At 38.2% G+C, this 24480-nt stretch overlaps 1 protein-coding gene across 1 annotated transcript in view; it reads left to right on the forward strand.

Annotated features, from left to right (window-relative positions):
• LOC141332501 (receptor-type tyrosine-protein phosphatase delta-like) overlaps positions 1-24480 on the forward strand; it is a 412589-nt gene that overhangs the window by 315294 nt on the left and 72815 nt on the right. The window contains 2 exon segments of the mRNA XM_073837637.1: positions 2313-2458; positions 9923-10064. Coding sequence (XP_073693738.1) covers positions 2313-2458; positions 9923-10064 — 288 coding nt within the window.

Below are 24480 nucleotides of genomic sequence, written 5' to 3' on the forward strand. Positions count from 1 at the left end.
TGGCTGCAAAAATGAAAGTCTATCTCACTAATATGACTCTTTAGTGTGTGAGTTCAGTTTGCTTGGATCGAAGCGAGCCTGAAGAAAGCTGTAAAGAGCCGTAGTGAACACACACACACACACACACACACACACACACACACACACACACACACACACACACACACACACACAGGCATCTTCATCACCCTAAACACACGTGTGCTGGTGTTTGTCAGTGTTTTGGTGTGTTTCAGTGCTGATGTGCAGCGTGAGCTCTTAAGCGGGATTTACTGTCGACCCCAAACGCCATTAGAGCAGATTCACTGACAGCCGAATCTTTGATGTGCTATTCGGCGGCGGCGCGGCGCATGTACAGATAACTGTATGACACCCGTCCTGACAGCCGCACCAGATACGATTTTACGTATTTACATGCTGAGAAACTGCGCTTTGAAGTACAGAGCGAGCGAGCGGCAGCGGGCGAGAGCGAGGCGGTGGGTGTTGGCAGCGACGGCAGATATTTTGGACGGCTCAGTAAAATCCCTCTGGTCGCGGCGGTGACACCCCGCTCACAGATCCAATTATAGACAGGGACTATGGGATACATATGTCACATCCTGTATTAACTGGCCCGCCTCAACCACGCGCAGCTCTCTAACTAGGGAACAAGAGCTCACCGCCATGATCCATCACACCAGAGACGTGTCACACTGCTCACTAAAGATATTAACCTGTTTAATCCCAATTTTTCCCAGACTTTTTGAAAATATCCAAATCATGTGTCATTAGTTGCCCTTTGAAATAATCAATATTTATTTTTTGAAATTATTTTGCAAAATTGTGTGAAAAATTGTGTTTTATAGTCGGTGGGATAATGTGTATACTGTGTATACATATTTCTCCAGTCATAAAAATGGTTATATATCTTAGCCCAGCTATTTTACAGTGTTTGATCACATTCTAGGGTTACTACTATGCATAAAAAGCCTTATACAACATTGATAGGAATACTGAGATAAAAGACAAAAAATATAATCAACATATTTCAAAATTGTTACTTCATTGTAGCATATATCATCAAATTGTTACATTAGTGCTACCAGTATTGCAACATCAATATTGTAACTAATTTGTAACATTAGAACTTTTGATTTAGTGCAATATTTTGTCATCGCAACATTTTGGTGCAATCTTCACTAACAACTGCATTGGATTTCTATTGTAAACCTAAGTTCACTGTTATCCCACCGCTCACAACATGTTTACTCATCCTATGACAACACTCAACAAAACTGAATATATGTGAATTTATATATTAATACTAGATACCTTAGAGATAATGTGTACCAAAACTGCCCTGGTCATGTGACAGTTTAACCATATGAAACTGCGCATATTTCATTGAGACCCTTTATTTTTTTCCATATTTGCAGTCAGTGAATGAAGTGTTTAGAGCTTTTAAAATAAAAACCTTTTTTACGGTCACAATTGTTACCGGTGGAATTAAAATGGGTTAAAATGGTTTCATTTATTGACATAAGGATGGAAAACTAAACAAATATTTGCAACTTTACTGTCTTTACTGTCACTTTTGATCAATGCATTTTTGATTCTTACTGAACAGTAGTGTCTGTTTGCACTCAAGACCCCGCCCCCAGATTCATCTGATTGGTCGATTAAGCTGTTCCTCTGCAGTATGTGTGAAATATTTGACTATTTTTACCGTGATCTTCAGTCATGTGTCAGTCACTGCTGTTTCAGTCGTTGGAATGTAGATGATTTTAATCGCTTTACGTCAGTAAGATTGACGTGTTCTTATATAGCGTTTAAATCGTTTTATGTTGCTAATAATGTTACAGGACAAATATTCATTCTGCAGGTTTTACCTCATTTGGATCGTTTTAAATTTGGACTCTGGGATTCATTACCATCTGCTCTATTAATGACGCCTAATAAACAGCGCTCAGATCATGATGTAAAACTCTTAAAATAAATGGTGTTTCTGATCTGGTGGCTCTGATGTGATTGCTGCTCGTCTCCATCACTAACAAGTGCACATCTCTGAGGAAAATGAGATTGTTCTTTATTAGTGTTGTCATGATACCAACATTTTGACTCCAATACAATACCTGACTAAAATATCTCAATACTACTACTGAACCCATACTATGACAAAAAAACACAGAACAACAGGGAAATTCACAAGGTCAAATTTGTTCTTTCGATTGTGTTTCTTCTTTCATTGACTGCTGTGTTTTGTAACATCTCCATTCGATAATCTGTCTGAATCATTTGTGTAATCGCATCTCTTCCCTCTTTCTCTTTTTCAGCGCCACCAAAGTTCTTACGAACCCCGAACGATCAGACGGGTGTTCAGGGCGGCGTCGCCTCCTTCATATGCCAGGCTACGGGCGACCCGCGGCCCAAAATCGTATGGAACAAGAAGGGGAAGAGGGTCAGCAACCAGCGTTTTGAGGTATTAGGTCTATTGTTCTGATGTAAAATGCTCGACAAGTGAATGCTAACGATAGCCACTCCCATTAGCCACACCCATCGATTCAACCACACCCACTCATTAGCATATCCTCCCACCACTAACATGCATGATTGCTCATGTCTTGCTGCCGGATTCACGAAAATCATCTTTAGGAAAAAATACATAAATAAATAAAGTTAAAGTCAGTTCCCTAAGTGCAGTATAAAAATAAAATGACAAAGTTTTAGCTTTTTTTCTAAAACAACATACACAATATTTGTATTGCTACTTGCTTGACCAAAGTCTAGCTCTCAGCTCATTATTAATTTGAGCCTGCCTAAAGATGCATCAGTTTGTGTTTGCCGTGCTGGTTAATTGTGCAAAGTAACAATTAATAAAAAAAAAAAAAAAAAAACATAGAGGTTATTCTAACTTTAAGGAGTTTTGTTTTCTAAAAAATAAAGTTTTGTCTTAAGGCGAGACATTGCAGGTGAAAAGGGTAAAAAAAAGAACTAATAGTTATCACCTTACTTACTCAGTTGATTGATTACTTGGATAATTGCAAACATTTTTTGTATTACAAGTTTTCTAAAATGTTAGGTTTAGATATGCAAATGAGGCATTATTTAATGAAATATGCACTAATTTGCATACATTTCTAGTACAAAAATCTTATCACTGGATGAAATCAGTTTCAAAATTATTGTAATTTATTTATTTTTTTTAAATATTAGAGTCAAATGTTTTTACAGAGGGAATTTTGTCACTTCATATTTCAACAAATACTTAGAAAACAATATATTTTTTGCAATTTTTGGGGGGAAATAAAATGTTGTATATAATTAAACAAATTATATATGAACAAATCCCTCTGTAAAAACCTTCAGGATATAGATAGGGATAAAAAATTTAAAGTTTGGTGTGTGTAAGTGCTACTGAAGTGGAGATTTATGGCTCAGTGTAGGAGAAAAAACTCATTTTGAGAAAACGGCCTTCAAAAATATGTATTGTAATTGAAATCTATTGACACAAATAGATAAAGTGCTATAAAAGAAACACTTAACAGTGTCTTTTGGATGTTTTCTTTACACTAGTCTGAAAAAACACTTTAAAATGACCATAATTTCAAACTTGACGTGCATGAAAAAACATAATTTTTGCCTGCAGTGCCTCCCCTTAAAAACAATGGTATAAAAAAATAAATAAGTTACAAATATGTTATACTACTAACGTTAGAAAATAGAGGGACATGAAGGGGCAGTTACTTTTTTTTTTCAAAATAAATTAAAATGCAAAAAAATAAATAAAAAATTCAAAAAATCCCAACGATAGTAAAACAACATTGCTTCGTGAATCCGGTCTCTGATCTCAACCGCATAAGATTATAAAAATGACCTTCATTTGAAGAAATGATGGATCAGATGCATTCGTCAAACATGTGCTTTGCATTTCTGAAATGCACTTGTTTTCCAGAAGTTATTTTTTGCTCGCGTTGAGCGTCTCATTTGCTTCGCAGTGCATGTTCTGCGTTCTCACGCGGCTCAGTCCAGTATGTTTATTTATCTGTTTGTGGATCGCCATCTCAGCCCAGCATGATGAACAAATGCATCACAGCTGAGCACTGATAAGATTTTTATTAATTTGTGCGTCATCTTGCCGCACGACCATCTTCACTCTTCTGTTCGCTAAGGCTTAGCGGTGCCTAATCTGCGGACGCTTATCGGCTGATACGACGCCTCTTGGCCTGCAGAAATCTTATCAGCGTTCATCACATGCTGTACAGCACTAACACGCCACTAACACGCTAACCTTCGATCCGCAACGCAGCATCTTCACCTTCACCCATGCCACTCATCACTAATATCCTGTTCAAACGTCCGTTTAACGCTCAGTTTCTACCTGGCTTCATTAGCCGGCTCACGCACACACGAGCGCATGCGTGTGAGCGCGTGGTCATACTCGCATTTCTTTGCGTGAAAAGTGACGGTGAAAGAAAAGCCGCAGCGTATGACCACTGATGTATTTAAGTCTGTAAAACAGAGAACCCGTCCAGGTTGTGAGTATACATCTCCCCGATTGCCACCAACTAAACCTGTCTGTGAGCGTCCTGTGTCCCGTCCGTCTGGCGTCAGTCGTTCTCGTCGAGGCTAATCGACTGTCTGCTGTCAGTCTTTCTGATGACGTTTGTGCCTGTGACGTCACATCTCCATTCTCGTTTCATGTTTCATACGATCCGCTTTAAGAGTGGGCCAGATCACGCCATCCCATTCTTAAAGCCACCGGGTTTATCGTGAAACGTCTGGCTTAAGAATTAGCATTGTCTTCAGACATTCACTCCCTGAGCATTTTACACAAACCAAAGCCAGTTTCTCAAACATGTGATAACGGTTTTATAGTATACAATTATACTAATTTACACTTAAGTATGCTTGGCTTATCCTTACAAGTGTACTGAGACCTGTAAGTATATTTGCCCTTGTACTTAACCTTTTGATTGACATACAGTCGTGGCCAAAAGTTTTGAGAATTACATAAATATTGGAAATTGGAAAAGTTGCTGCTTAAGTTTTTATAATAGCAATTTGCATATAGTCCAGAATGTTATGAAGAGTGATCAGATGAATTGCATAGTCCTTCTTTGCCATGCAAATTAACTTAATCCCGAAAAAAACTTTCCACTGCATTGTTAAGAAGGCTTCAGGGCGTCCAAGAAAGTCCTGCAAGCGCCAGGATGGTCTCCTAAAGAGGATTGAGCTGCGGGATCGGAGTGCCACCAGTGCAGAGCTTGCTCAGGAATGGCAGCAGGCAGGTGTGAGCGCATCTGAACACACAGTGAGGCCAAGTCTTTTGGAAGATGGCCTGGTGTCAAGAAGGGCAGGAAAGAAGCCACTTCTCTCCAAAAAAAACATCAGGGACAGATTGATCTTCTACAAAAAGTATGGTGAATGGACTGCTGAGGACTGGGGCAAAGTCATATTCTCCGATGAAGCCTCTTTCCGATTGTTTGGGGCATCTGGAAAAATGCTTGTCCGGAGAAGAAAAGGTGAGCGCTACCATCAGTCCTGTGTCATGCCAACAGTAAAGCATCCTGAGACCATTCATGTGTGGGGTTGCTTCTCATCCAAGGGAGTGGGCTCACTCACAATTTTGCCCAAAAACACAGCCATGAATAAAGAATGGTACCAAAACACCCTCCAACAGCAACTTCTTCCAACAATCCAACAACAGTTTGGTGAAGAACAATGCATTTTCCAGAACGATGGAGCACCGTGCCATAAGGCAAAAGTGATAACTAAGTGGCTCGGGGGCCAAAGCGTTGAAATTTTGGGTCCGTGGCCTGGAAACTCCCCAGATCTTAAAACTTGTGGTCAATCCGCAATAGGCAGGTGGACAAACAAAAACCCACTAATTCTGACAAACTCCAAGAAGTGATTATGAAAGAATGGGTTGCTATCAGTCAGGATTTGGCCCAGAAGTTGATTGAGATCATGCCCAGTCGAATTGCAGAGGTCCTGAAAAAGAAGGGCCAACACTGCAAATACTGACTCTTTGCATAAATGTCATGTAATTGTCGATAAAAGCCTTTGAAAGGTATGAAGTGAATTATATATGAATTATATTTCAGTACATCACAGAAACAACTGAAACAAAGATCTAAATGCAGTTGAGCAGCAAACTTTGTGAAAACTAAAATTTGTGTCATTCTCAAAACTTTTGGCCATGACTGTATATTATGACTATTGGCATTTAGTATCTGTATAAGTTTTTTGTAATATTTTCTTAACGTACATTGGTTTGTTTTACTCAGCTTGAGCATATATTTTACAAGTTTATTACAACAAGTCGGGTAAATAATACAAATGGCAGAAATAAATCTGACTTTTCTGTACACAGTGCTGTTAACCCACGCAGAAACAGATAAACATTTGGCTGGTTTTACTGACATTTCTTGTAAGGCGTGAGAGTATTGTATCAGACATGATTCATACTGGCTTCTATTATAAGTCATTACCAGAATAAACAATTTCTGAACTTAAGCTGAACTTTATTTCAAGTATAAAAATCACATAAATAGGAACTTAGTAGTGTACTTTGAGAATGTTTAAGTATGATTAGTAAATTCACTTACATGAAACTTACAATAACACTTGCAGTATAAAACTATTTCACTAAAATGTTTACTTTTATAAACTAAAACGTGGGCCAGTTTAGTCCCAAACATAGTGCACTGATACAACTATACTTGTTACTTAGTATTACTTAATACTTATGACTTATTGATACTTAGAGTATACTTTAACACTTTGAGACCTGAACTTCACTTAAGTATGAACTTGGTTTCTAAGTAAACTGGTATTCCCTGGTGGGGAAAAAAAAAAAAAAAACAGCTAAAACCAGCCTAGGCAGGTTGGCTGGTTTTAGCTGGTCATAGCTGGAAAGCAGGCTGGTTTTAGAGGGGTTTTGTCCACTTTTCCAGCCTGGCCAGGCTGGTCAGGCTGGTCTTAGCTGGTCAGGCTCGGAAACCACCAGCTAAAACCAGCCTGACCAGCATGACCAGCCTGGGAGACCAGCTAAAACCAGCCACTTCCAGCTTAAACCAGCTAAGACCAGCCAACCAGCCTAGGCTGGTATTAGCTGTTTTTTTCAGCAGGGTTATCCTAAGTGTATTCTAACTGTACTTTAATTAGAACTGAAATTACCTCCTGTGTACACTACACTAAGATTTATGCCAATGATTAATGTTGATTTACAAAAAGAGTCTTTAAGAAAAAGGTTAAAATACATTTATTTAATTTATTACATTTCAAAAGTGGAACTATTGCAAGTATACTTTAGGTACACTTGAAATATTTTGCATTTAAAGACGGATTTTATTTAAAGAGCGTACAATCCTCATCAATGACATTAAAACATATTTTAGGTGTAATATTAAGAAATGTGCATTTTGCACAAGAAGTACTCCAAATAAAGTTGAATTACAACTTTTTTATATTTTTTATATCAGCAAGTCTCGAGCGATTTGTCAGCAAATATGTTAAATAGACTTGAACTACAGTAGTTAGCATTTAAAGTGGATCAAAACCTTCATCAAAGTCATCCTAAAACCAAAACAATACCCGTTTTTGTCTTAGGACTACTTTGATGTTGCCTGGCTAACACCAGACCACGTTATGACTTCGTCATGATTCGTGGTCTGGGAACCACATGTTCATTTTCTCGTATTTGAGGCGTGGTTTACGAATGCCCAGAGCCGTTTATTGGGCGCTACGAATGTCTATCAAATGTGCCTGTGCGTAGCTCATAGCCAATCGTTTCAATCATTCCGGATGACGTATACAGAGCGATGGTTTAACGGCAAAAGTTGCTCTTTTTTCAAAATAAACTTGCGTTTCAAACTACTTAGAACACTATCTAAGGGGCCGTTCACATGTCGCGTCTTTTGCGCGCTAAAGTTCGTTATTTCAAATGTAGACGCGTGGTATGCGTGCGCATAATGGAAGCGACGCGGTTGCGACGCGCTCACGTTTTCCATGCGCAAGCTACAGAGCGGTTTGGAAAGGAGAAAGCGACGCGCCTAGCGTTTTCCGCGCTTTTTTAGGCGCGACATGTGAACGGCTGCATCGAATGATAACTTGCTGCCATGCTGGATCCATAGTTATAAACAAACTGCTTCGGTGAGTCGCGACGCATAGAAGACGTCATCGTCTTGCTGCTCCCTCCCCGTTCTGTGATTGGTTCCCTATCTGAGGTGAAAATTTGGTCCATGGTTTCCATGCTACCTTCCAGCGTGAATAAAATCGCGCTGCGCGGAAGGCAGCATGGGGACACCCAGGCTAACTTTGATGAACTTTTTTTGATCCACTTCAAATGTTGACTACTATATACCTAGTATAAAATAAATGCATTTTAAATCTATTACCGTTTTACTAGGGTACTTAATAACAAACATGAATAAACTTGTTTTTTGTCGTGACCATCATATAAGATTCTGACTTGATCAGTCTCGTAAAGTACAAATGTTCATAAGGAACAATCGTTAAAGAGGTCCTATTATGCTTTTCCACTTTTTGAATTTTAGCCAGTGTGTGGTGCGTATGTTTGGGCTTAAAAAACATCTACAAAGTTACAAATCTCAAAGTCCACTCCAAAGGGAGATATTTAGTTTTTTAAAAATGCTATGATGCTATGATGTCACAACGCTGTCTATTAGAATATATTTAAATAAATCTTGTATACAGAAATTTGAATAGTTGGCGGGTGGGAAGGGACAAGGTGGGGGATTCGCCTAACTTTAGCGATGTAGCATGGACAGCCACTTCTGGATTGCTTCAGTGAGCTGCAGGGCAGCTGGTATAAACACGAGCATTGTCCACAAACTGCTCCAGTAGCCATGCTGGAGCCGCGCCGTTGTAGTGTACGGTATAGAGGGTCGAAACACATGCGGAGCCGCTGTTGATGTAAACACAAGTGTTGACTAAAGTAACGATCATTGGTGTCCACATCAGGGCCACGCCATAGACGTGTGCAGTGTGTGGTAAGAGATTTATTCATTATACAGTGTAGATAGCTTCACTAGCCTTATGCTGGAGCTGGTTTTGGGCATGTAAATAATTAAATAAATTAGCAAAATAATGATAATATCATGTATCGCGATCTCGCAGGCTGATTATAGGATCAACACTACTGTAGCATAATATTTACTCATCCTCCATGCATCCTAGAGGTGTATATGACTTCCTTCTTTCAGACAAATGCAATCAGAGTTATATTAAAAAAAATCCTGGCACTCCCAAGCTTTAGAACGGAGAATCAGTTTAATCGAGTTTGCGTTAACAGTTGTACACAGAACTTGCTGCTTTGGGAAGGGGTGTGGCAGGACTGAAACGCCGTCTAAGCTGTTCGCCAATCGCAACGCAGTGGGACTGCTAACCAATCACAACACATTTCGTTTTTCAGAAGGCAGACCATTATCAAACCCGGGTCTAATCAAGCCATTTGTGCCAGGCTGGGAAGAAAGGTATTGTAACAATGTAAATTATGTGTAAAATAATGCGTTTTTCAAACCACCAAGTGTGAGAGCATGTTCTAGTGCACCTCCAAAACAAACTAAAGACTTTGTAAAAAAGCATAATAGGACCCCTTTAAAGACAAAAAATGAGAACAAATCTCTTGGTGTTCACAGGATGAGAGAACGCCAGAATATCAGCAATTACACACATTTCTGACAGAGCCAATCACAGCCCAGCTGAAGAACTTAACCAGACTGTTTCTGTGTCCTGTGTTCGTACTGTTGCGTCAGGTTGCGTAAATGAAGGTCGTTCCACGGTGTCCGTTGTCTGTCCAGAGATCTGTGTCAGGATAAACTGTATGTGTGTGTGTTTGTGTGTGTGGGAGCATGATTCTCCGTCGTCACCCGTGAGCAAAAAAAACTCGCGTAACATATCTTGTCTCTCGCACCTGTAGGTAATAGAGTTCGATGACGGATCGGGCTCCGTCCTGAGAATCCAGCCGCTGCGGACGCCCCGCGATGAAGCCATTTACGAATGCGTCGCCTCCAACAGTGTTGGGGAGACGAGCGCCACGACACGACTCACTGTTTTACGTGGTAGGTTCACGACCAATAATACATGCTAATCTTTGCTCTCTCATTGCCTTCCAGCCTGCACAGGTATGTTCGCTTTGTCTGTACCTTTTTTCAGTTTGTTTTTGTTTCAAATACATGTTTAAGCTGGGCTAGTTGGCCAATGCAGCAAATGATGTTTTATTTCTAGAAAAGTGTCCCACGGATGGAGCCTGAAAAATGGAAAAGCTCCTTCAGCTCTCACTGACCTTGGAGCTTTTTAACGGGGGTGATTAATATTCTAATTAGCAGACGGGCTTTCCCGCTCGCTAGCTTCAGCATCATCAATATAACTCTAATTTTATGCTACATTTACAACATTTCTTACAAAGTGGCCTTGTAAGGCCTTGTTGGATGTGTCACATTTGTGTGGGGATACCGGAGTGAATATGCTCTCTTCTGACGGTTTTTACCGTTCGGACCCGACGAAAGGCTTTAACCCGACTTATCTTTTAATGAAATGATGAAACGCAGCTACTAAACAAAACAGCCCTTTTGCCAGAGTCTATCTGGTTGGTCTGAGAAAGAATCTGCCGGACCTAAAATGGAAGAAATGCGAGAGAAGAATATGCTTTCCACCTCCAAACATTAGCATGGTTATTGGCGAAACATTTTCCCTCTGCTTTCTCTTATTTTCTCCCTCCTTCTCGCTCCTTTGTGGCCACATCTGTTGTTGGAGGGAGAGTATTGCTGTTTGCAGCTCAGGCCTGATAAAACCTGCAACACAATAGCAGTGCGTCGCTTAGAAAACACACACAAGCATGCCAACACACACACTCACACCGCATCAAGGCAGAACTCAATCAGGGGAAAAGTCGAATCTCTCTGGATATGTTCAGAATACAGGTCCACACTGCAGTATATACTGCTGTCGGTACAGATAGGATGTGAACAGCAGGGGAGACCCAGGGCAATGTTACAGGACATACAGAGGAACGTGTCCTTCATAACTCACAGATCTCCCTGCCATCTGTGCGTCTGAGAAACATACGCCAGCATGTGTCGATAGTCATGCATGTTTATTACCATATTCAATTTATTACCTTATTTCAGAGCTACAATTGCCCCCCTTTATTTTTCAGACAGTGATTTTGATATTGAGTTTGTCAATATCAAAATATGTTTATAACATATTAATAAAGTATTTATTAATATTTTGAATTTGCTTTTATTTTGATATTTTCAGTTTCCATTTTAATTTTATTGAGATTTATCTGACATACAGCTATTTAAAAATATGGAATCTGAGGGAGCAAAAGTCACATTTAAAGTTGTCCAAATGAAGTTCTTAGCAGTGCATATTACTAATCAAAATTTAAGTTTTGATATATTTACAGTAGAAAATTTACTAAATATCTTCATGGAACATGATCTTAATATCCTAATGATTTTTGGCATGAAATAAAAATCGATCATTTTGACCCATGCTATGTATTTTTGGCTATTGTTACAAATATACTCGTGTTACTTAAGACTGGTTTTGTGGTCCAGGGTCACAAATAGTTAATTTAATTAATATATATTTTTTTATTTTTTAACTTTAAATGTTCATTAATATTTACGTTTTTCATCTGATATTTGTACTTTATTTCATCCAAAATGATTTTTAATTTCGAAATAATTTTTAGTTTTAAATAACTATAACAACATTAATTAATACTAATATTAAATGCTAAATGGATTCTCCTGGCTGTCAGCAATAATACGCATTTAAACTAAATGTCTCAGTGTGACCTACTTCATTATTATGCCATTTTTCCTCAAATGTAGAGTCCAATTAAAAATTATTCAGACACCAGATATAATTGTTGATATTTTTTACTAGTGGGTGCAGGACACTATAGTTCAATTATGTATGTGAGGATAGCAAAATAAAGCAAACTGTGACATATTATACACACAATTTCTTCATACAGTGGACTACTGTACCAGTAAAACTGACAACAAACATTTGGGACCACAAATTATTTTTTTTCTTTAATTGCTAATGCAACCTTTTCACACCATAGACTGAACAAAATTAAGCATTGCTTGGTAATTAATCAACAAAGTATTGATAGTTGTGTAAATACTGTTATACTAACAATTGTCTGAATAATTTTTGATTGATTGTAATCCATTACAAACCTTTCTATCAAAGTTATATGACATTATCAAGACGAATTTGTTCTGACACAGTTTAACTCTGATTTCTTGTCATATTTTATTACCATTTTCTAAACTATAGCAAATAAACTGTGATAATGTGAGACATGTTGAAGGAATCTGAATACATTTTGGTTTGACCAGTTTTAAAGTAGATACTTTGAAATAACTGTAGTGTTTGTGGCATATTTCATAGAAACAGATTTTGAAATCAGTGATGCACATCCGTATGGTACCTCTCTGTGAGACATTTATTTGAACTTCTACCCAACAACCTGGAGATAAAACAGATATTAATTACAATTCAAGCCGTTAAAGCCAAGAAAATTGCTTTTATATTTCAAAATGAGATTTTTGGTAAAGATTACGTGTGAAGTTATCATCATGGGAATAAATATGATTATTTTACCTTTATCAAATTTTATGTAAAATGTCTTAACTCGGGCTCCCCAATCCAATAATGAGTCAAGGAAGATTAAAAATGACTCCAGGCTCGTTCGTCACACTGGAATGGAAGGTCAAGTTGAGCACAAAGCGTTGTGTGATTGAGTATTCCAGACTGCCGTGTCTCATCTAAACTCGCACACTATGTGCACTACCAATGTAGCATGAGTATGAGCAGCGTGCTGTTCGCGAGCCTCACCTGGAATGTAGGTCTGGACGGAAATGTTATAATTACGAACAGAAAGCCCTAAACAAATATTTATTCATTAATATAAATGAAGGAAGCAGAGTTGTAGTAATTACTGCACATTCAGCCAGTGGGCAAGCAGCATCATTTGAGCATGAATAATGACACAAAACTAATACATATTCCGCCGCAAGATATCAGGCTGCGGCAGACTGCGCGAGCGTCAAAAACGAGCTTCGCATTAAAGCGTCTTTGCCTTAGTTAAGCCCCGACATACTTTTCTTCCCCTAAAAACGTGTCGTTCAATCGGCCGTGCTTGTGTTGTGTGGGAATATGGGTCATGTCTTATTCATGAATGCACCCACTGAACCGGGACCAATGCGTTCGGTCCTTTCACAGACTGGGGATTTCAGGCCGATATTTGCCAACAAGGTCACAGGCACAATGCATTTTACATCAAAGAAAACAAAGGATCTCCACGCCGGAGAAGCGCAGATGTTGCTGGTGGCCGAGTATGTTTCAGAGAAGCGCATTTAACAAAATGTTTCACTGCAAAAAACAAAACAAATAAACACCCTGTTACTATTTACTCAACATCATGCCGTTTCAAACACTTGTGAGATGTTTAAAAGAGTGTTCAAGCTGCTCTTTTTTGCAAAAAAGTTTTGTTTATGTCCATATTCAAAATCAGAGGGGAGAATAATGAGTGAAAAACTTACATTTTGGTCTTTTTTATTGTCAGTTCCTCACACACAGAATCATGTGACTTCAGAAGACTTAAAATATGTTGCATGAGTCAACTGGACTAATGTTATGATGCTTGTATTTTACTTCCATGGTGTTTTTTGTAACAAAACAGCAGCCATAGAGATGAATAAATAGTTACAGAGTTTTCTTTTAAACATTTTATTATGCTGTAAAACTCATTCGTGACTTTGGTAAAGACAGATGAAATCCAGTGGAAACAGATGCATTCGAGCGAATAAGACCAGATTGATGCAGACTGATTCAGATTCAGGTTGTTGGTTGGATAAAGCAGAGAGTTCTGGTAAAGTAAAGTGCCACTAGACATGCAGGAACTGAAAGGGCTTTAAATGACCCTGAGGGGGAACATTAGCGTCAGAATTTGGCTCCAGGGATGGAGAAACATCAGAGAGATTAACTGAATTCATTTAGTTCAATGTGCTGTGACCTGATGTCCATTTGACATCCACTCTCACAGTCAGCCGGAGAATATCATCAGCGCTGACGTTACAGCACCGCAGGCACCAACCCAGTGATCCTGTCCACAGAACTGCCATATATATTTCATAAGCCATTAGCATGAAGAGTAACTAGTTTTAAAAACACCAAATGTCTGTTTTCACCCTTAAAATGGTGATTTTAGCCGGCCTCCACTTTCTCATCTACATCTAGCACAATGATCCTAAATCATGCCACAGTGCCATCATTTGGATATAGCTGGTTATATTAATATTTATTTCTCATATTAAGAACTCTATTAGTCATGAACTCATTATGTAATATTTAGCACGGCCCCATGTTTTGCGCTCAACCCTGTTATTGCACGATTTTCCAATGCTCTCAACCAATTTGTGCATATTTTATGAGGTGGCTATTTTGTACGAATTCATACGACCTCACTCACACGACTGTGTATGATTTGTCTAGACCCCAGTAAAGGACAGGTTAAGGGCTGGGGTTAGGGGTAGGTCATTCACACGATTTCATACAAATTGGGGAGCTCATAAAATACGTTTGATTTATCCAAAATCGTATGAATTCGAAGCTGAAGTGACCTTTATTTATTTGTTAGAATATGTATAACTCAATAGTTTAACTAATTTCAGTTCGAAGTCTGCTAATTGAGCATATGCATGGATTACTTCCTTGTTTTAGACAAGCCAGCTCAGTCATTTCCGTTTAACTGTATTGTGTCGTAATAGGAGTGTACTTTGCTCGTTTTCTCTACATAATCCATTCACAATCGAAGAAAAGTTTTGTTTGTCTAAGAGGACCAAACGTCCATGTATACCATTTCAAGAATGACAAACGCAAGTTTTAAACAAATATGTGAGTAAATCGGCTAAATATGTGTGAGTCATTGCTATGATTGACAGTAATAACCAGACAAAACATCTGACAAGCTGATGTCAAGAAAACAGCTGTACATTAAATGATTCAGACTAAATTCAGAGTAACAAAGCTACAGCAGTAAAAAGTTTGTGTTGGCTAAATATATTCTATTTAATAGCTTTTACAGTTCAAGATAAAGCTTAAAAGACGTAGTTATTTAATTATAAAAAAATATTTCAAATTCATATCAATTCATATTGAGTGCATTATTTAATTTGTATACCATTAATATTTAACTTATATAATTTGTAGTGAACTATATATAAGTATTTAAATAATTCACCCTTATAGGCTGTTTGTGTCTGCGCTTGTTTATTTATTTATTTATTTGAATGACCTTCTGCACTTGCGATACTATATACTTCAGTGCGGTAAAAGTACTACAATTTATTTTACTAGCAATTTTATAATAAATTAAAAAAACAAGACGTCTTGAAAAAACTAGGGGGTTGAAATGGCAGCTGCAGCCAATGATTGATCCTCTGCTGCCCTCTTCTGGTTATATGGGTCATTTCATGTCAGTTTCATCTTAAAAAGACGTTGTTTTCCATATTTTTTTTTCCATGTCATCTTTATAACTGAAAAGTGAATCTTTGAAGTGAATTTTATTGCACAGCCAATAATAAAGGCTTTAAATCATTACAAGATTTAAAAAATGTGTTCATGACTATGAAGGCAAGTTACTGATTATCAAGAATATGATTAAGATGTCCTTGAAGAGAAGCATCGCTAACGTTAGCCTAAACACGTTATGATAGTGTTTAGCTTTCAGCACAACTATGCAGGTACTCTCCTGGTATTACCAGGCTCCGCATTTAAATTATATGTTGTTAAATGATATGAAGCCAAAGGTTCATGTCGCTATCATTATTTACGATGTTGCAATTATATCTTTTTTTTATTTCTGATAAAAATGAGGCAGTAGAGGAGTCTCAAGAGTGTCCACCTATATATATAGCACATATAAAATGAGCTTCAGCAGACGAGCTGTTTACGAGCTAGCTTATCATTATGTGGAAGTTCTAAAGAATGCTCCATGCATATGGTCAATTAATCAGTGAAATAATCAACGATTAGTCGATTAATCGGTCTAATAATTGGTAGATTAATTGATTATCAAAATAATCGTTTGTCGCAGCCCTACATGAGGCAATCTGACAGCGTCTCTCATCGTGTCACTCATTAGCATCTGGTCTGCCTCTGGCGTTCTTGTGTTTTGGAGGAGGCGTGGCTTTGGAGAAATTACTTTTTATCCTTTCTAAGCAAGTCCTTCCTGTACCCAATGAAACTTTATTGTAGTGTTACCATCAAACTCAACTGTCAACCTTGTAAAGAGTTAATATAAGAAAAAGCTAAATTTTAATTTATTGGAAATGCAAGTTCATCAGTAACAGCTAACCATCATTTATCCCCAAACTAGTGGAAACTTCTGAGTAACAGGTTAATATAGGCTAGTAACCCTGTTACTGCTCATTCAAATACCATACATATTGTCTTCTTAATAACAAATTACACAGAATGGATTTTAAAACTGTATTTATTCCCCAATTTGTGTTGATTGGGTTGCAGAAGATGAAAGCAAATAAAACCACTCATATAATATTTAATTGTTTCGCCTGAGGTTGATAATCAACATCTCCCCAGTTTTGTATTCTGTTAGTAAATGTGCAGATCATTATTTGGATTCTGGGCATTTGGAGTTAAAGGTTTAAAACAATTCCCGTATCTTCATTTAGTTGATAAGAGCTTTTATAGACTCATTTTCAGCACTAAGGAAGGATGAATGTCGTTCTGCTCTATTATGTCACGGAGGGAAAGTCCAACAGCCGCTCTTCCATTCGGATCCGTTTCTTTGCCGATCCAAAGCAGAGCGATTCCCACAGCGGAGCTAGAGAAACTCTGGCAAATCCAGTGAAAAGCCGCCGCGATCATGACAGATGACACCGGCGGGAAACGCTCCATTCTCTGCTTTCCCTCAGCCTGCAGTTGAGGCGTCTAGACAAAGCCTATTTTATGGTAATCCGGAAATATCCGTGCCAGAGCCGGAACGCATGCACCTTTCTTCTGAACGCGCTCAAAAGTGCATCAATTCGCTCAAATCTGACCGTCCCTCAACTTCTGCTTTGAACGAAGGCGTAATCTTCAGCGCACAGTAGCGCAGGAAGTCCGCCGAGGTGTAATTTAAAATCCTGACAGAAAAACAAAGGCATTGACGGCCATCCAGACGAATCGCTGCCTCAGCGCCCGCAGCGTCTTTGAGTGAGGTGCGTTCGCGGACCCGCGGAGGGACGAGCGCGGAAATTGCTGTGCCTGTTGTTTGGTGTTCTGACAGCTGCGTCGAGGGTGAAAGGGCCCGAGAAAAGCTAGCCGAGCACAATGTGCTTTCGTTTACCCCTCCGCCTCGTACGAGCCAAGACCCGAACGGCCCGCCGGCGCTTTCAGATGTTTCCGAAGGGCCTTTCACTGCTGGAAACATGCTGACTTATCTCACAACCCAGGTGAACCTTTCTTTGAGCTGGAAAATAGAAATGTAGAAAGGACCTGAGACAGCACATAAAGTCGGCGCGCCTTTGTTCAGGCAAAGTTTACTGGCGTTTCTCGGCGAGACCCCTTCCTTCCGCTTTAAATTAGCACCGATGCTATTCATCACAGAAATGGAACAACAGATAATGACGAGTTATTTATTCTCATAATTAAAGACGGAGCCGTTAGACGTTATTGATCTTTCCTCATGTGTAATTAATGGAGAGGAGGAGAGGGGTAATTGTACAGTATGAGTTTGGAGCTCAACATCAGCGCATCCACTGAGACGGATGGGTGTAGAGGCGCAGGACTCCGCGGAGAGCCGTAAAGGCTGATAGATCGTGTGCCGGCCGCGCACGTGTTGGCCTGAGTGCATGCGGATATTGATCCCTACAGATGGCTGTGGTGCTTTCTCCATTTGTTTGTTCTCAGGAAAGCCTGAGCTGCTCTTGCTTGTTGTTGTTGTTGTGGGTGAATTTGTTTCTAGAGCTCTCGTATCGTTCTGTGGTCATTCTGGTTGTTTTGTTCAGGTGTTAGGCTCTTACATGTTCTGGTCATCAAAGACACACTGCTGTGAACAGCCATCTAGGTGATGCTGTATTATGAAGTTTAAACTATTTAAAATAGTTTATTTAGACATTTTTGAGTTGAGTTTTTCCAAACAAAACACACACCCAAGATTCAGCTGGTTAGTAGAAACTTGAAGAGCTGAACTGTTGTCTAAATTTAATGAATTTAATTCTGAGAAAAATTTGGATTTTAATCAATCAATCAATCAATCAATCAATCAATCAATCAATCAATCAATCAGTAAAGCATATTTGAGAATTAATATGAGACAAACTAAAAGTTCACAAGAATGAAACTAACCAAACATATACTGTACACGACAATCAATAATTTAAATAAATAAATAAATAAATAATAATAACAACAACAAAATAAGATGTCCCTGTACTATTTTAAAAAACTAATAAAAATAGTAGGAAAATAATAATAATAATAATAATAATAATAATAATAATAATAATAATAATAATAGGTGTATTTTTTTTTCTTAAATACTGTTTTAAAATTTTTATTAGTAAAATATTTTTCTTATATATATAGTTGAACACAATACCTTGTTTCACTCTGTTTACACAGTGCATATATTTATTTAATTAATTAAATCAGCCTTTTCAATTTGCTTATTGTACTCAGCCATATTGGTTTTAGGCCTACTGATTTTGTTTTATTTTGATTATTCGTGCAGCATGAACAGGGTTGCGAATCACTGCACTAGGGGTCGCTATTATTAAGAAAGTGTGTACAAAATAGATAAATAAACTATTTTCAGTGCTGTTGCATTACGGGCATCCCGAGTTCGAATCCCAGCTTGTGGATGTTTCCCAATCCCATCCCCCTCTCAGTCTCCCACTTCATTTTCCCGAATGTCCGTTTGTTGTTTGTGTTTCTTGAAAGATGCCCGTTCGTTCTGTCCAGGCAGTGTAGGTCTGAAAATGCTGATGTGTTGGTGTTGTGCTGGTTTTGTTGAGCGCTGGCTGGCGTGTGAGGAGGTGCTAATGGTTTTGCGGGGGAGTTTGCGGGAGTGAAGGGCTCTTATCTGACGGCTTTGATGCTCTGCATATTGGAGTCATTTTCTGCTAGATGAATCGGCCTCCTCCGGGTCGCCCTTAATTCAACTAATGACACTCTCGAGAGGAGAAGCTCCACACGCCGCTGTGTAATTACGGCCGAATGCAGTGTCGCGGGGCGGCAGAAGGCCTTCAGAAATGTGGAAGATGGCGCAGGGAACGTGCACGAGCAAATTGCCCAGAATGCACAGCGTCAGTGGAAAAAGACAGTGTAATGTTATAGGTAGGGCTGATCTTTCTATCTTTATTTAATAAAGGAGAAGTTCACTTCCAGAACAAAAATTTACTGATAATTTACTCACCCCCTTGTCATCCAAGATGATCATATCTTTCTTTCTGCAGTCGTTAAGAGTTTCTCTCCATATAGTGGACTTCTGTGGTGCCCGTGAGTTTGAACTTCCAAAATGCAGTTTAAATGCAGCTTCAGAGGGCTTAACAATTTATTATAAACAATTAATTAATCACTTTGTAAACACTTGGTTGGTACATCTGCAGCGATGTAGGGCCATTTTGAAGTTGGAGGAGAAAATGAGATGGGAGTTTTGTCTTGAACTGGAATACACAGAGTTCACGCAGAGCTAGACAAGACCAGCATTTGAGGTTAAAAAGTATATTAGTTGGCTGTTCACACAGAACGCGTTTGTAATTACAAACATGAGATACTGCAATGGAATGGGAACAACACAGGGATATGAGATGCCAACTGAACAACTTTTACTCGAGCACTGTGTTTTTAGAACAGAATTTAATGCAAAAGATGCAAGATGCAATGGTCAAATGTGTCCGTCAAGCACTGGAAAAGCAGAAAGCTGAGCAGAACTACTCCTGTTTGTCTAATATGTGATGTTTGATGATGCTTGACAGCCTGAAAGCTGCTGCTGTTTTCATTTACGGTTAATAACAGCTACTTCTGCTGTTATACTGTCAGTCATTAAGAGTTTGAATTGTCTTGTTGACCTCTAAAACTGACTATTTGGGCTATTTCTTTAGCCCAGCATGATTAAAGATCATGTTCCATGAAGATATTTTGTAAATTTCCTACCGTAAATACATCAAAACTTAATTTTTGATTAATAATATGCATTGCTAAGAACTTCATTTGAACAACTTCAACAAAGCGAGTTTCTCAATGTGTTTTATTTATTTTTTATCCTTTTTTTTTTGCACCCTCAGATTTCAAATTTTCAAATAGTTGTATCTCGACCAAATATTGTCCTATCCTAACAAACCATACATTAATGGAAAGCTTGAAAAAATGGACCCTTATGACTGATTTTGTGGTCCAGGGTTTACATATTTCATGCCTCTTTTCTGCAAAGTCATTAGTTTTATGTTTAGATCATGTTTAGTGCTGCAACTAGAACGGAACTTTCTTTATCTAGATGGTTCATAAAGAGAATGTTACTTGTTGCACTTATGTTTTTAGTTAAATTGTAAAAAAGTAAAATCAAACTCTTGAATTGGTCAAACGTTCTGAAAAAATGGAGATGTAATTTTGGCCTAGTTGTAGTTAGAGTGTCTACCATGAGAGGCTAATGGGATCACGCTAACCAGACAAACCGGAGCCCGTGGGGTGAGTTAGATGGATAACTGTGACACAGAGATCGTTTAATCTAAAACACGTCACCTGTTACCTGTGTTTAACAATGAGTTGCATAAGTGCAGCCACACACACACACACTCTGTCTCTCAGTGTGTTTTAATGAGCGATGGGGAGCCGCTGGGGTGTGAAGGAGGTTTCGCAAAATAAACCCACAAATGACAAACGGGTTTAGTCAGCAGAACATCCAACGATCTGCAGCCCTTAAACGAAATTAATTATAAAAGCTCAGAGGAAATGAAAGCACGAGTGACGTCTGTCTGCAGCCAGAGGACGTGGAGAAAGACGCGCTTTTGTTGTCTATTGTCTCGCATTCGCTCGGGGAATCTCCCGCGCCGTCAACCGGAATGAAGAGCCGGACGTTATTTCATAGCGTTGGTGACCTCGACGCGTCCGCGCTCAAAACCCGCTTCAGTCCTCAGCCGTTCCCGCAAATTAATTTTGTGTTCATGGAGAATTACTGGGAAAGCCTCTTCTGGAGAAAGAAAGGAATTGTATGAAACAGAGAGCAGATTACGCTGGACTGATCCTCCTCCTGCAGGATGGCAGATTGTTCGCTCTGAAATACTGACACATATTCACATACAGTCAATCCAAAAATTATTCAGACACCAGATATCATTTTTGATATGTTTTTACTAGTGGGTGCAGAACACTATAGTTCATTTATGTAAGGATAGCAAAATAAAAAGTAACCGGTGACATCATATACCCCAAAAAATCTCCATACAGTGGACTACCAGTAAAATTGAGACCAAAAATTATTCAGACATTTGACCTGACCATGTTTTGCTTGAGTGATTTTTTTTTAACCAAAAAAACAAAACACAAATATAAATATATATCTTATTGGCTGCCAAAACTGCCATATGAAGTAAATTTTTCCAATTATAGGTTTTCTAAATAATTTTTGTTTTATTTATTTAAAAAATACATTCCATATTTTCAATTTCCAGGATCAAAAAAAAAAAAAAATAAAAATAAAATAAAATATATATATATATATATATATATTGTTTTGTTTTGTTGTTGTTGTTTTTTTTCTTAAATATATAAATATATATATATTTTTGGAAAAAAATTCAGAACCCACATTATATTGTACAGTCAAACCAAAATGTATTCAGACACCTTCAACAGTTCTCCTGTTTATTACTAGAGATTATTTGCTATAGTTTAGAAAATGGTAATAAAGTATGAAAAGAACTCTGTCTCTTAACAAATTTAGCTTGATAATGTCAGAAAAACATTTTTTTTTTTCAATTTTTTAGGATTTCTAAAAAATTCTAAAAATGATTTAAGAAAATCAAATCATATTATATTTAAATTTAAATTGTATTTATATTTAAAAATCAATATAGAAAATTCCATAATTTCCCATGAGTTTTCCAGACCTGAAAATGTTAGAGAGGCTTTCTGAGAATTCTGTAAAGACATACACCTGGCACAGGATGAAAATGTAGCTCGTCCTCCTCCACACACACACCTACACACACTTACAGACGTGTGTCACGCTCCTGACACACACACACACACACACACACACACACACACACACACACACACAGACACACACACATCAACCTCATCAACCTCTCAGTCGCTGCAAGTGGGCGGGCCATCCAGACCTGACTGTTGAGTGGGCGGAGCCACACTGCCCGACTTCCTGCTGTTACTACCCATGATTCTCCTGGATGCGATGCCACAGGGCACACGTGCAGAAACGCTGTGGGTTCGTTTCTTTGAAGCTAAAGCGTGACGTTTCTGGGATGTTAGAACACTTCCTCCTCTCTCACATAAAGCGCTGCCATGAGCAAAGCCGTGTATCTGCTGAGGAACGTTGACTGGTGTTTCATCAGAGGGGAAGTACACGTGTGGTATTTCGGGAGCAGATCGACTACAGCTGCTGCAGCAAGTGTGCATTCTGATCCGCTGCGGGTCAAAGGTCGTCTCATTCATCTCAGGAATGCAGCGAGCCAGAGATCTGAAACACGGCCCGAGATTCCAAGACAGAAACGTCAGGAATTCACTCTCTCACGGGAATCAGTGCTGAACGCCAACATTAACCCTCTGCAGCCTGAGACTCTGGAGCGTTTAGTCTGATATAGTGATGATATGGAGAAAAAAAAAAAAAAACAGCTCATTTTGTTCAGATGCTGCAGATGCTGATATTTATATGATGAAATCTTTATAACAGTACAGCAGATACTGACATAAAATGATCTAAACATCAGTGGATCACTAGAGATGTAATGATATCAAAATCTCACTATACAGTAATACCGCGATATGAAGTCTACAATACAGATTTATTGTGATATTTAAAAAAAAAAAAGACAAATGAAGAATTGGAATTTTTTTTACATGTTTAAGTGAAATTATTCTATGTAGTGCACTTTGAGAGTTCAAAATTAAGAGCTGCAATGTTCTTAACTAAGAAAACTTAAGTCAGAAAAATTGACTTCTACTAGAACTTTAAGAGGGACTCAACCCTCTTTTTATTTGATATACTGTCCCAAATTGCATTCGCACTGGTGTTTTAGGAAGCCAAATTAGAATATACTATTAATAACAATGACAGTAATAGCCATATATTGTAAAACAATTGCACTGCAAAATAAATGAAAATTAATATTTCATTGGTGTATCATTTTTAGCTGCACACTACAGCTGAGAAATTACAATATTCTTTTCTAATTTCTACAATTGAAAGAGATGTTTTGAATTTGGGCAGCAGTAAGATTACCCAATTAAACCGCTAGCTGTCAGCAATTTTTACTGCACTTTTAATATTTCAACAGAAACTGCAGTTGAGCTTTTACTTTGAAGCTAAAAAAAGGCACAGTTCATGCAATTAACAAGTTCACTGCAATCATTCACTATGAACAGAGCTGTTCTGAGGCACAGAAAACACCGGATCATGAGCTGAATGCCTAAACTAAATGTACTGTACACTTCACTTCAAAACGTGTAGTGGCTTAAATAGAGGGATTAAACCGTTGTGCTTTTGGTTTTAGTCCGTTTGATAGATACTGTGTCAAAGCATTACGACCCAAAACATAACTTTAAAGATCACTTTTTGCCCAGAAGAAATTGTTTCTTATCGTTATGTGACCACGATAATGTCAATACAGTTTTGCTATGATAATACCACGTTATTGATGACATTGTTACATCCCTACACTCTTAAAAATAAAGGTGCTTCAAAAGGTTCTTCAAGCGATGCTATAGAAGAACCATTTTTGGTTCCACAAAGAACCATTCAGTCAAAGGTTCTTTAAAGAACCATCTCTTTCTTACCTTTCATAATCTGAAGAACCTTCTTAAGCCACAGTGAACCTTTTGTTAAAGGTTCTTTATGGAACCATTTACACAAAAACGGTTCTTCTATGGCCTCGTGAAGCACCTTTATTTGTATTTATATAGAGTGTAGTGGTCACTCTGTATCTCCAATAATATGTCTTAGTATGATGAGATTGAAATGACCCAAAGATATAATGCAATGCAATCCAATGATGATTGACAGATGGACAGATGAACAAATAAACGTTCCTCAAAAGATGTGAGATGTTTTGGAGGCTTGGGAAGATCATTTCTCCACTGAGTAATAGTGAAAGTAAAACTTATGGAAACAAATCCTGATGATCAGGTTTGAGAATAAAAAATTATTCATGGAGAATCAAGAATCAAGCCAAGCTGCTTTAGTCCAGTAAGTGTTCAACTGGAAAT

The sequence above is a fragment of the Garra rufa genome, chromosome 3, assembly GCF_049309525.1.
Source record: "Garra rufa chromosome 3, GarRuf1.0, whole genome shotgun sequence".
Lineage (NCBI taxonomy): Eukaryota > Metazoa > Chordata > Actinopteri > Cypriniformes > Cyprinidae > Garra > Garra rufa.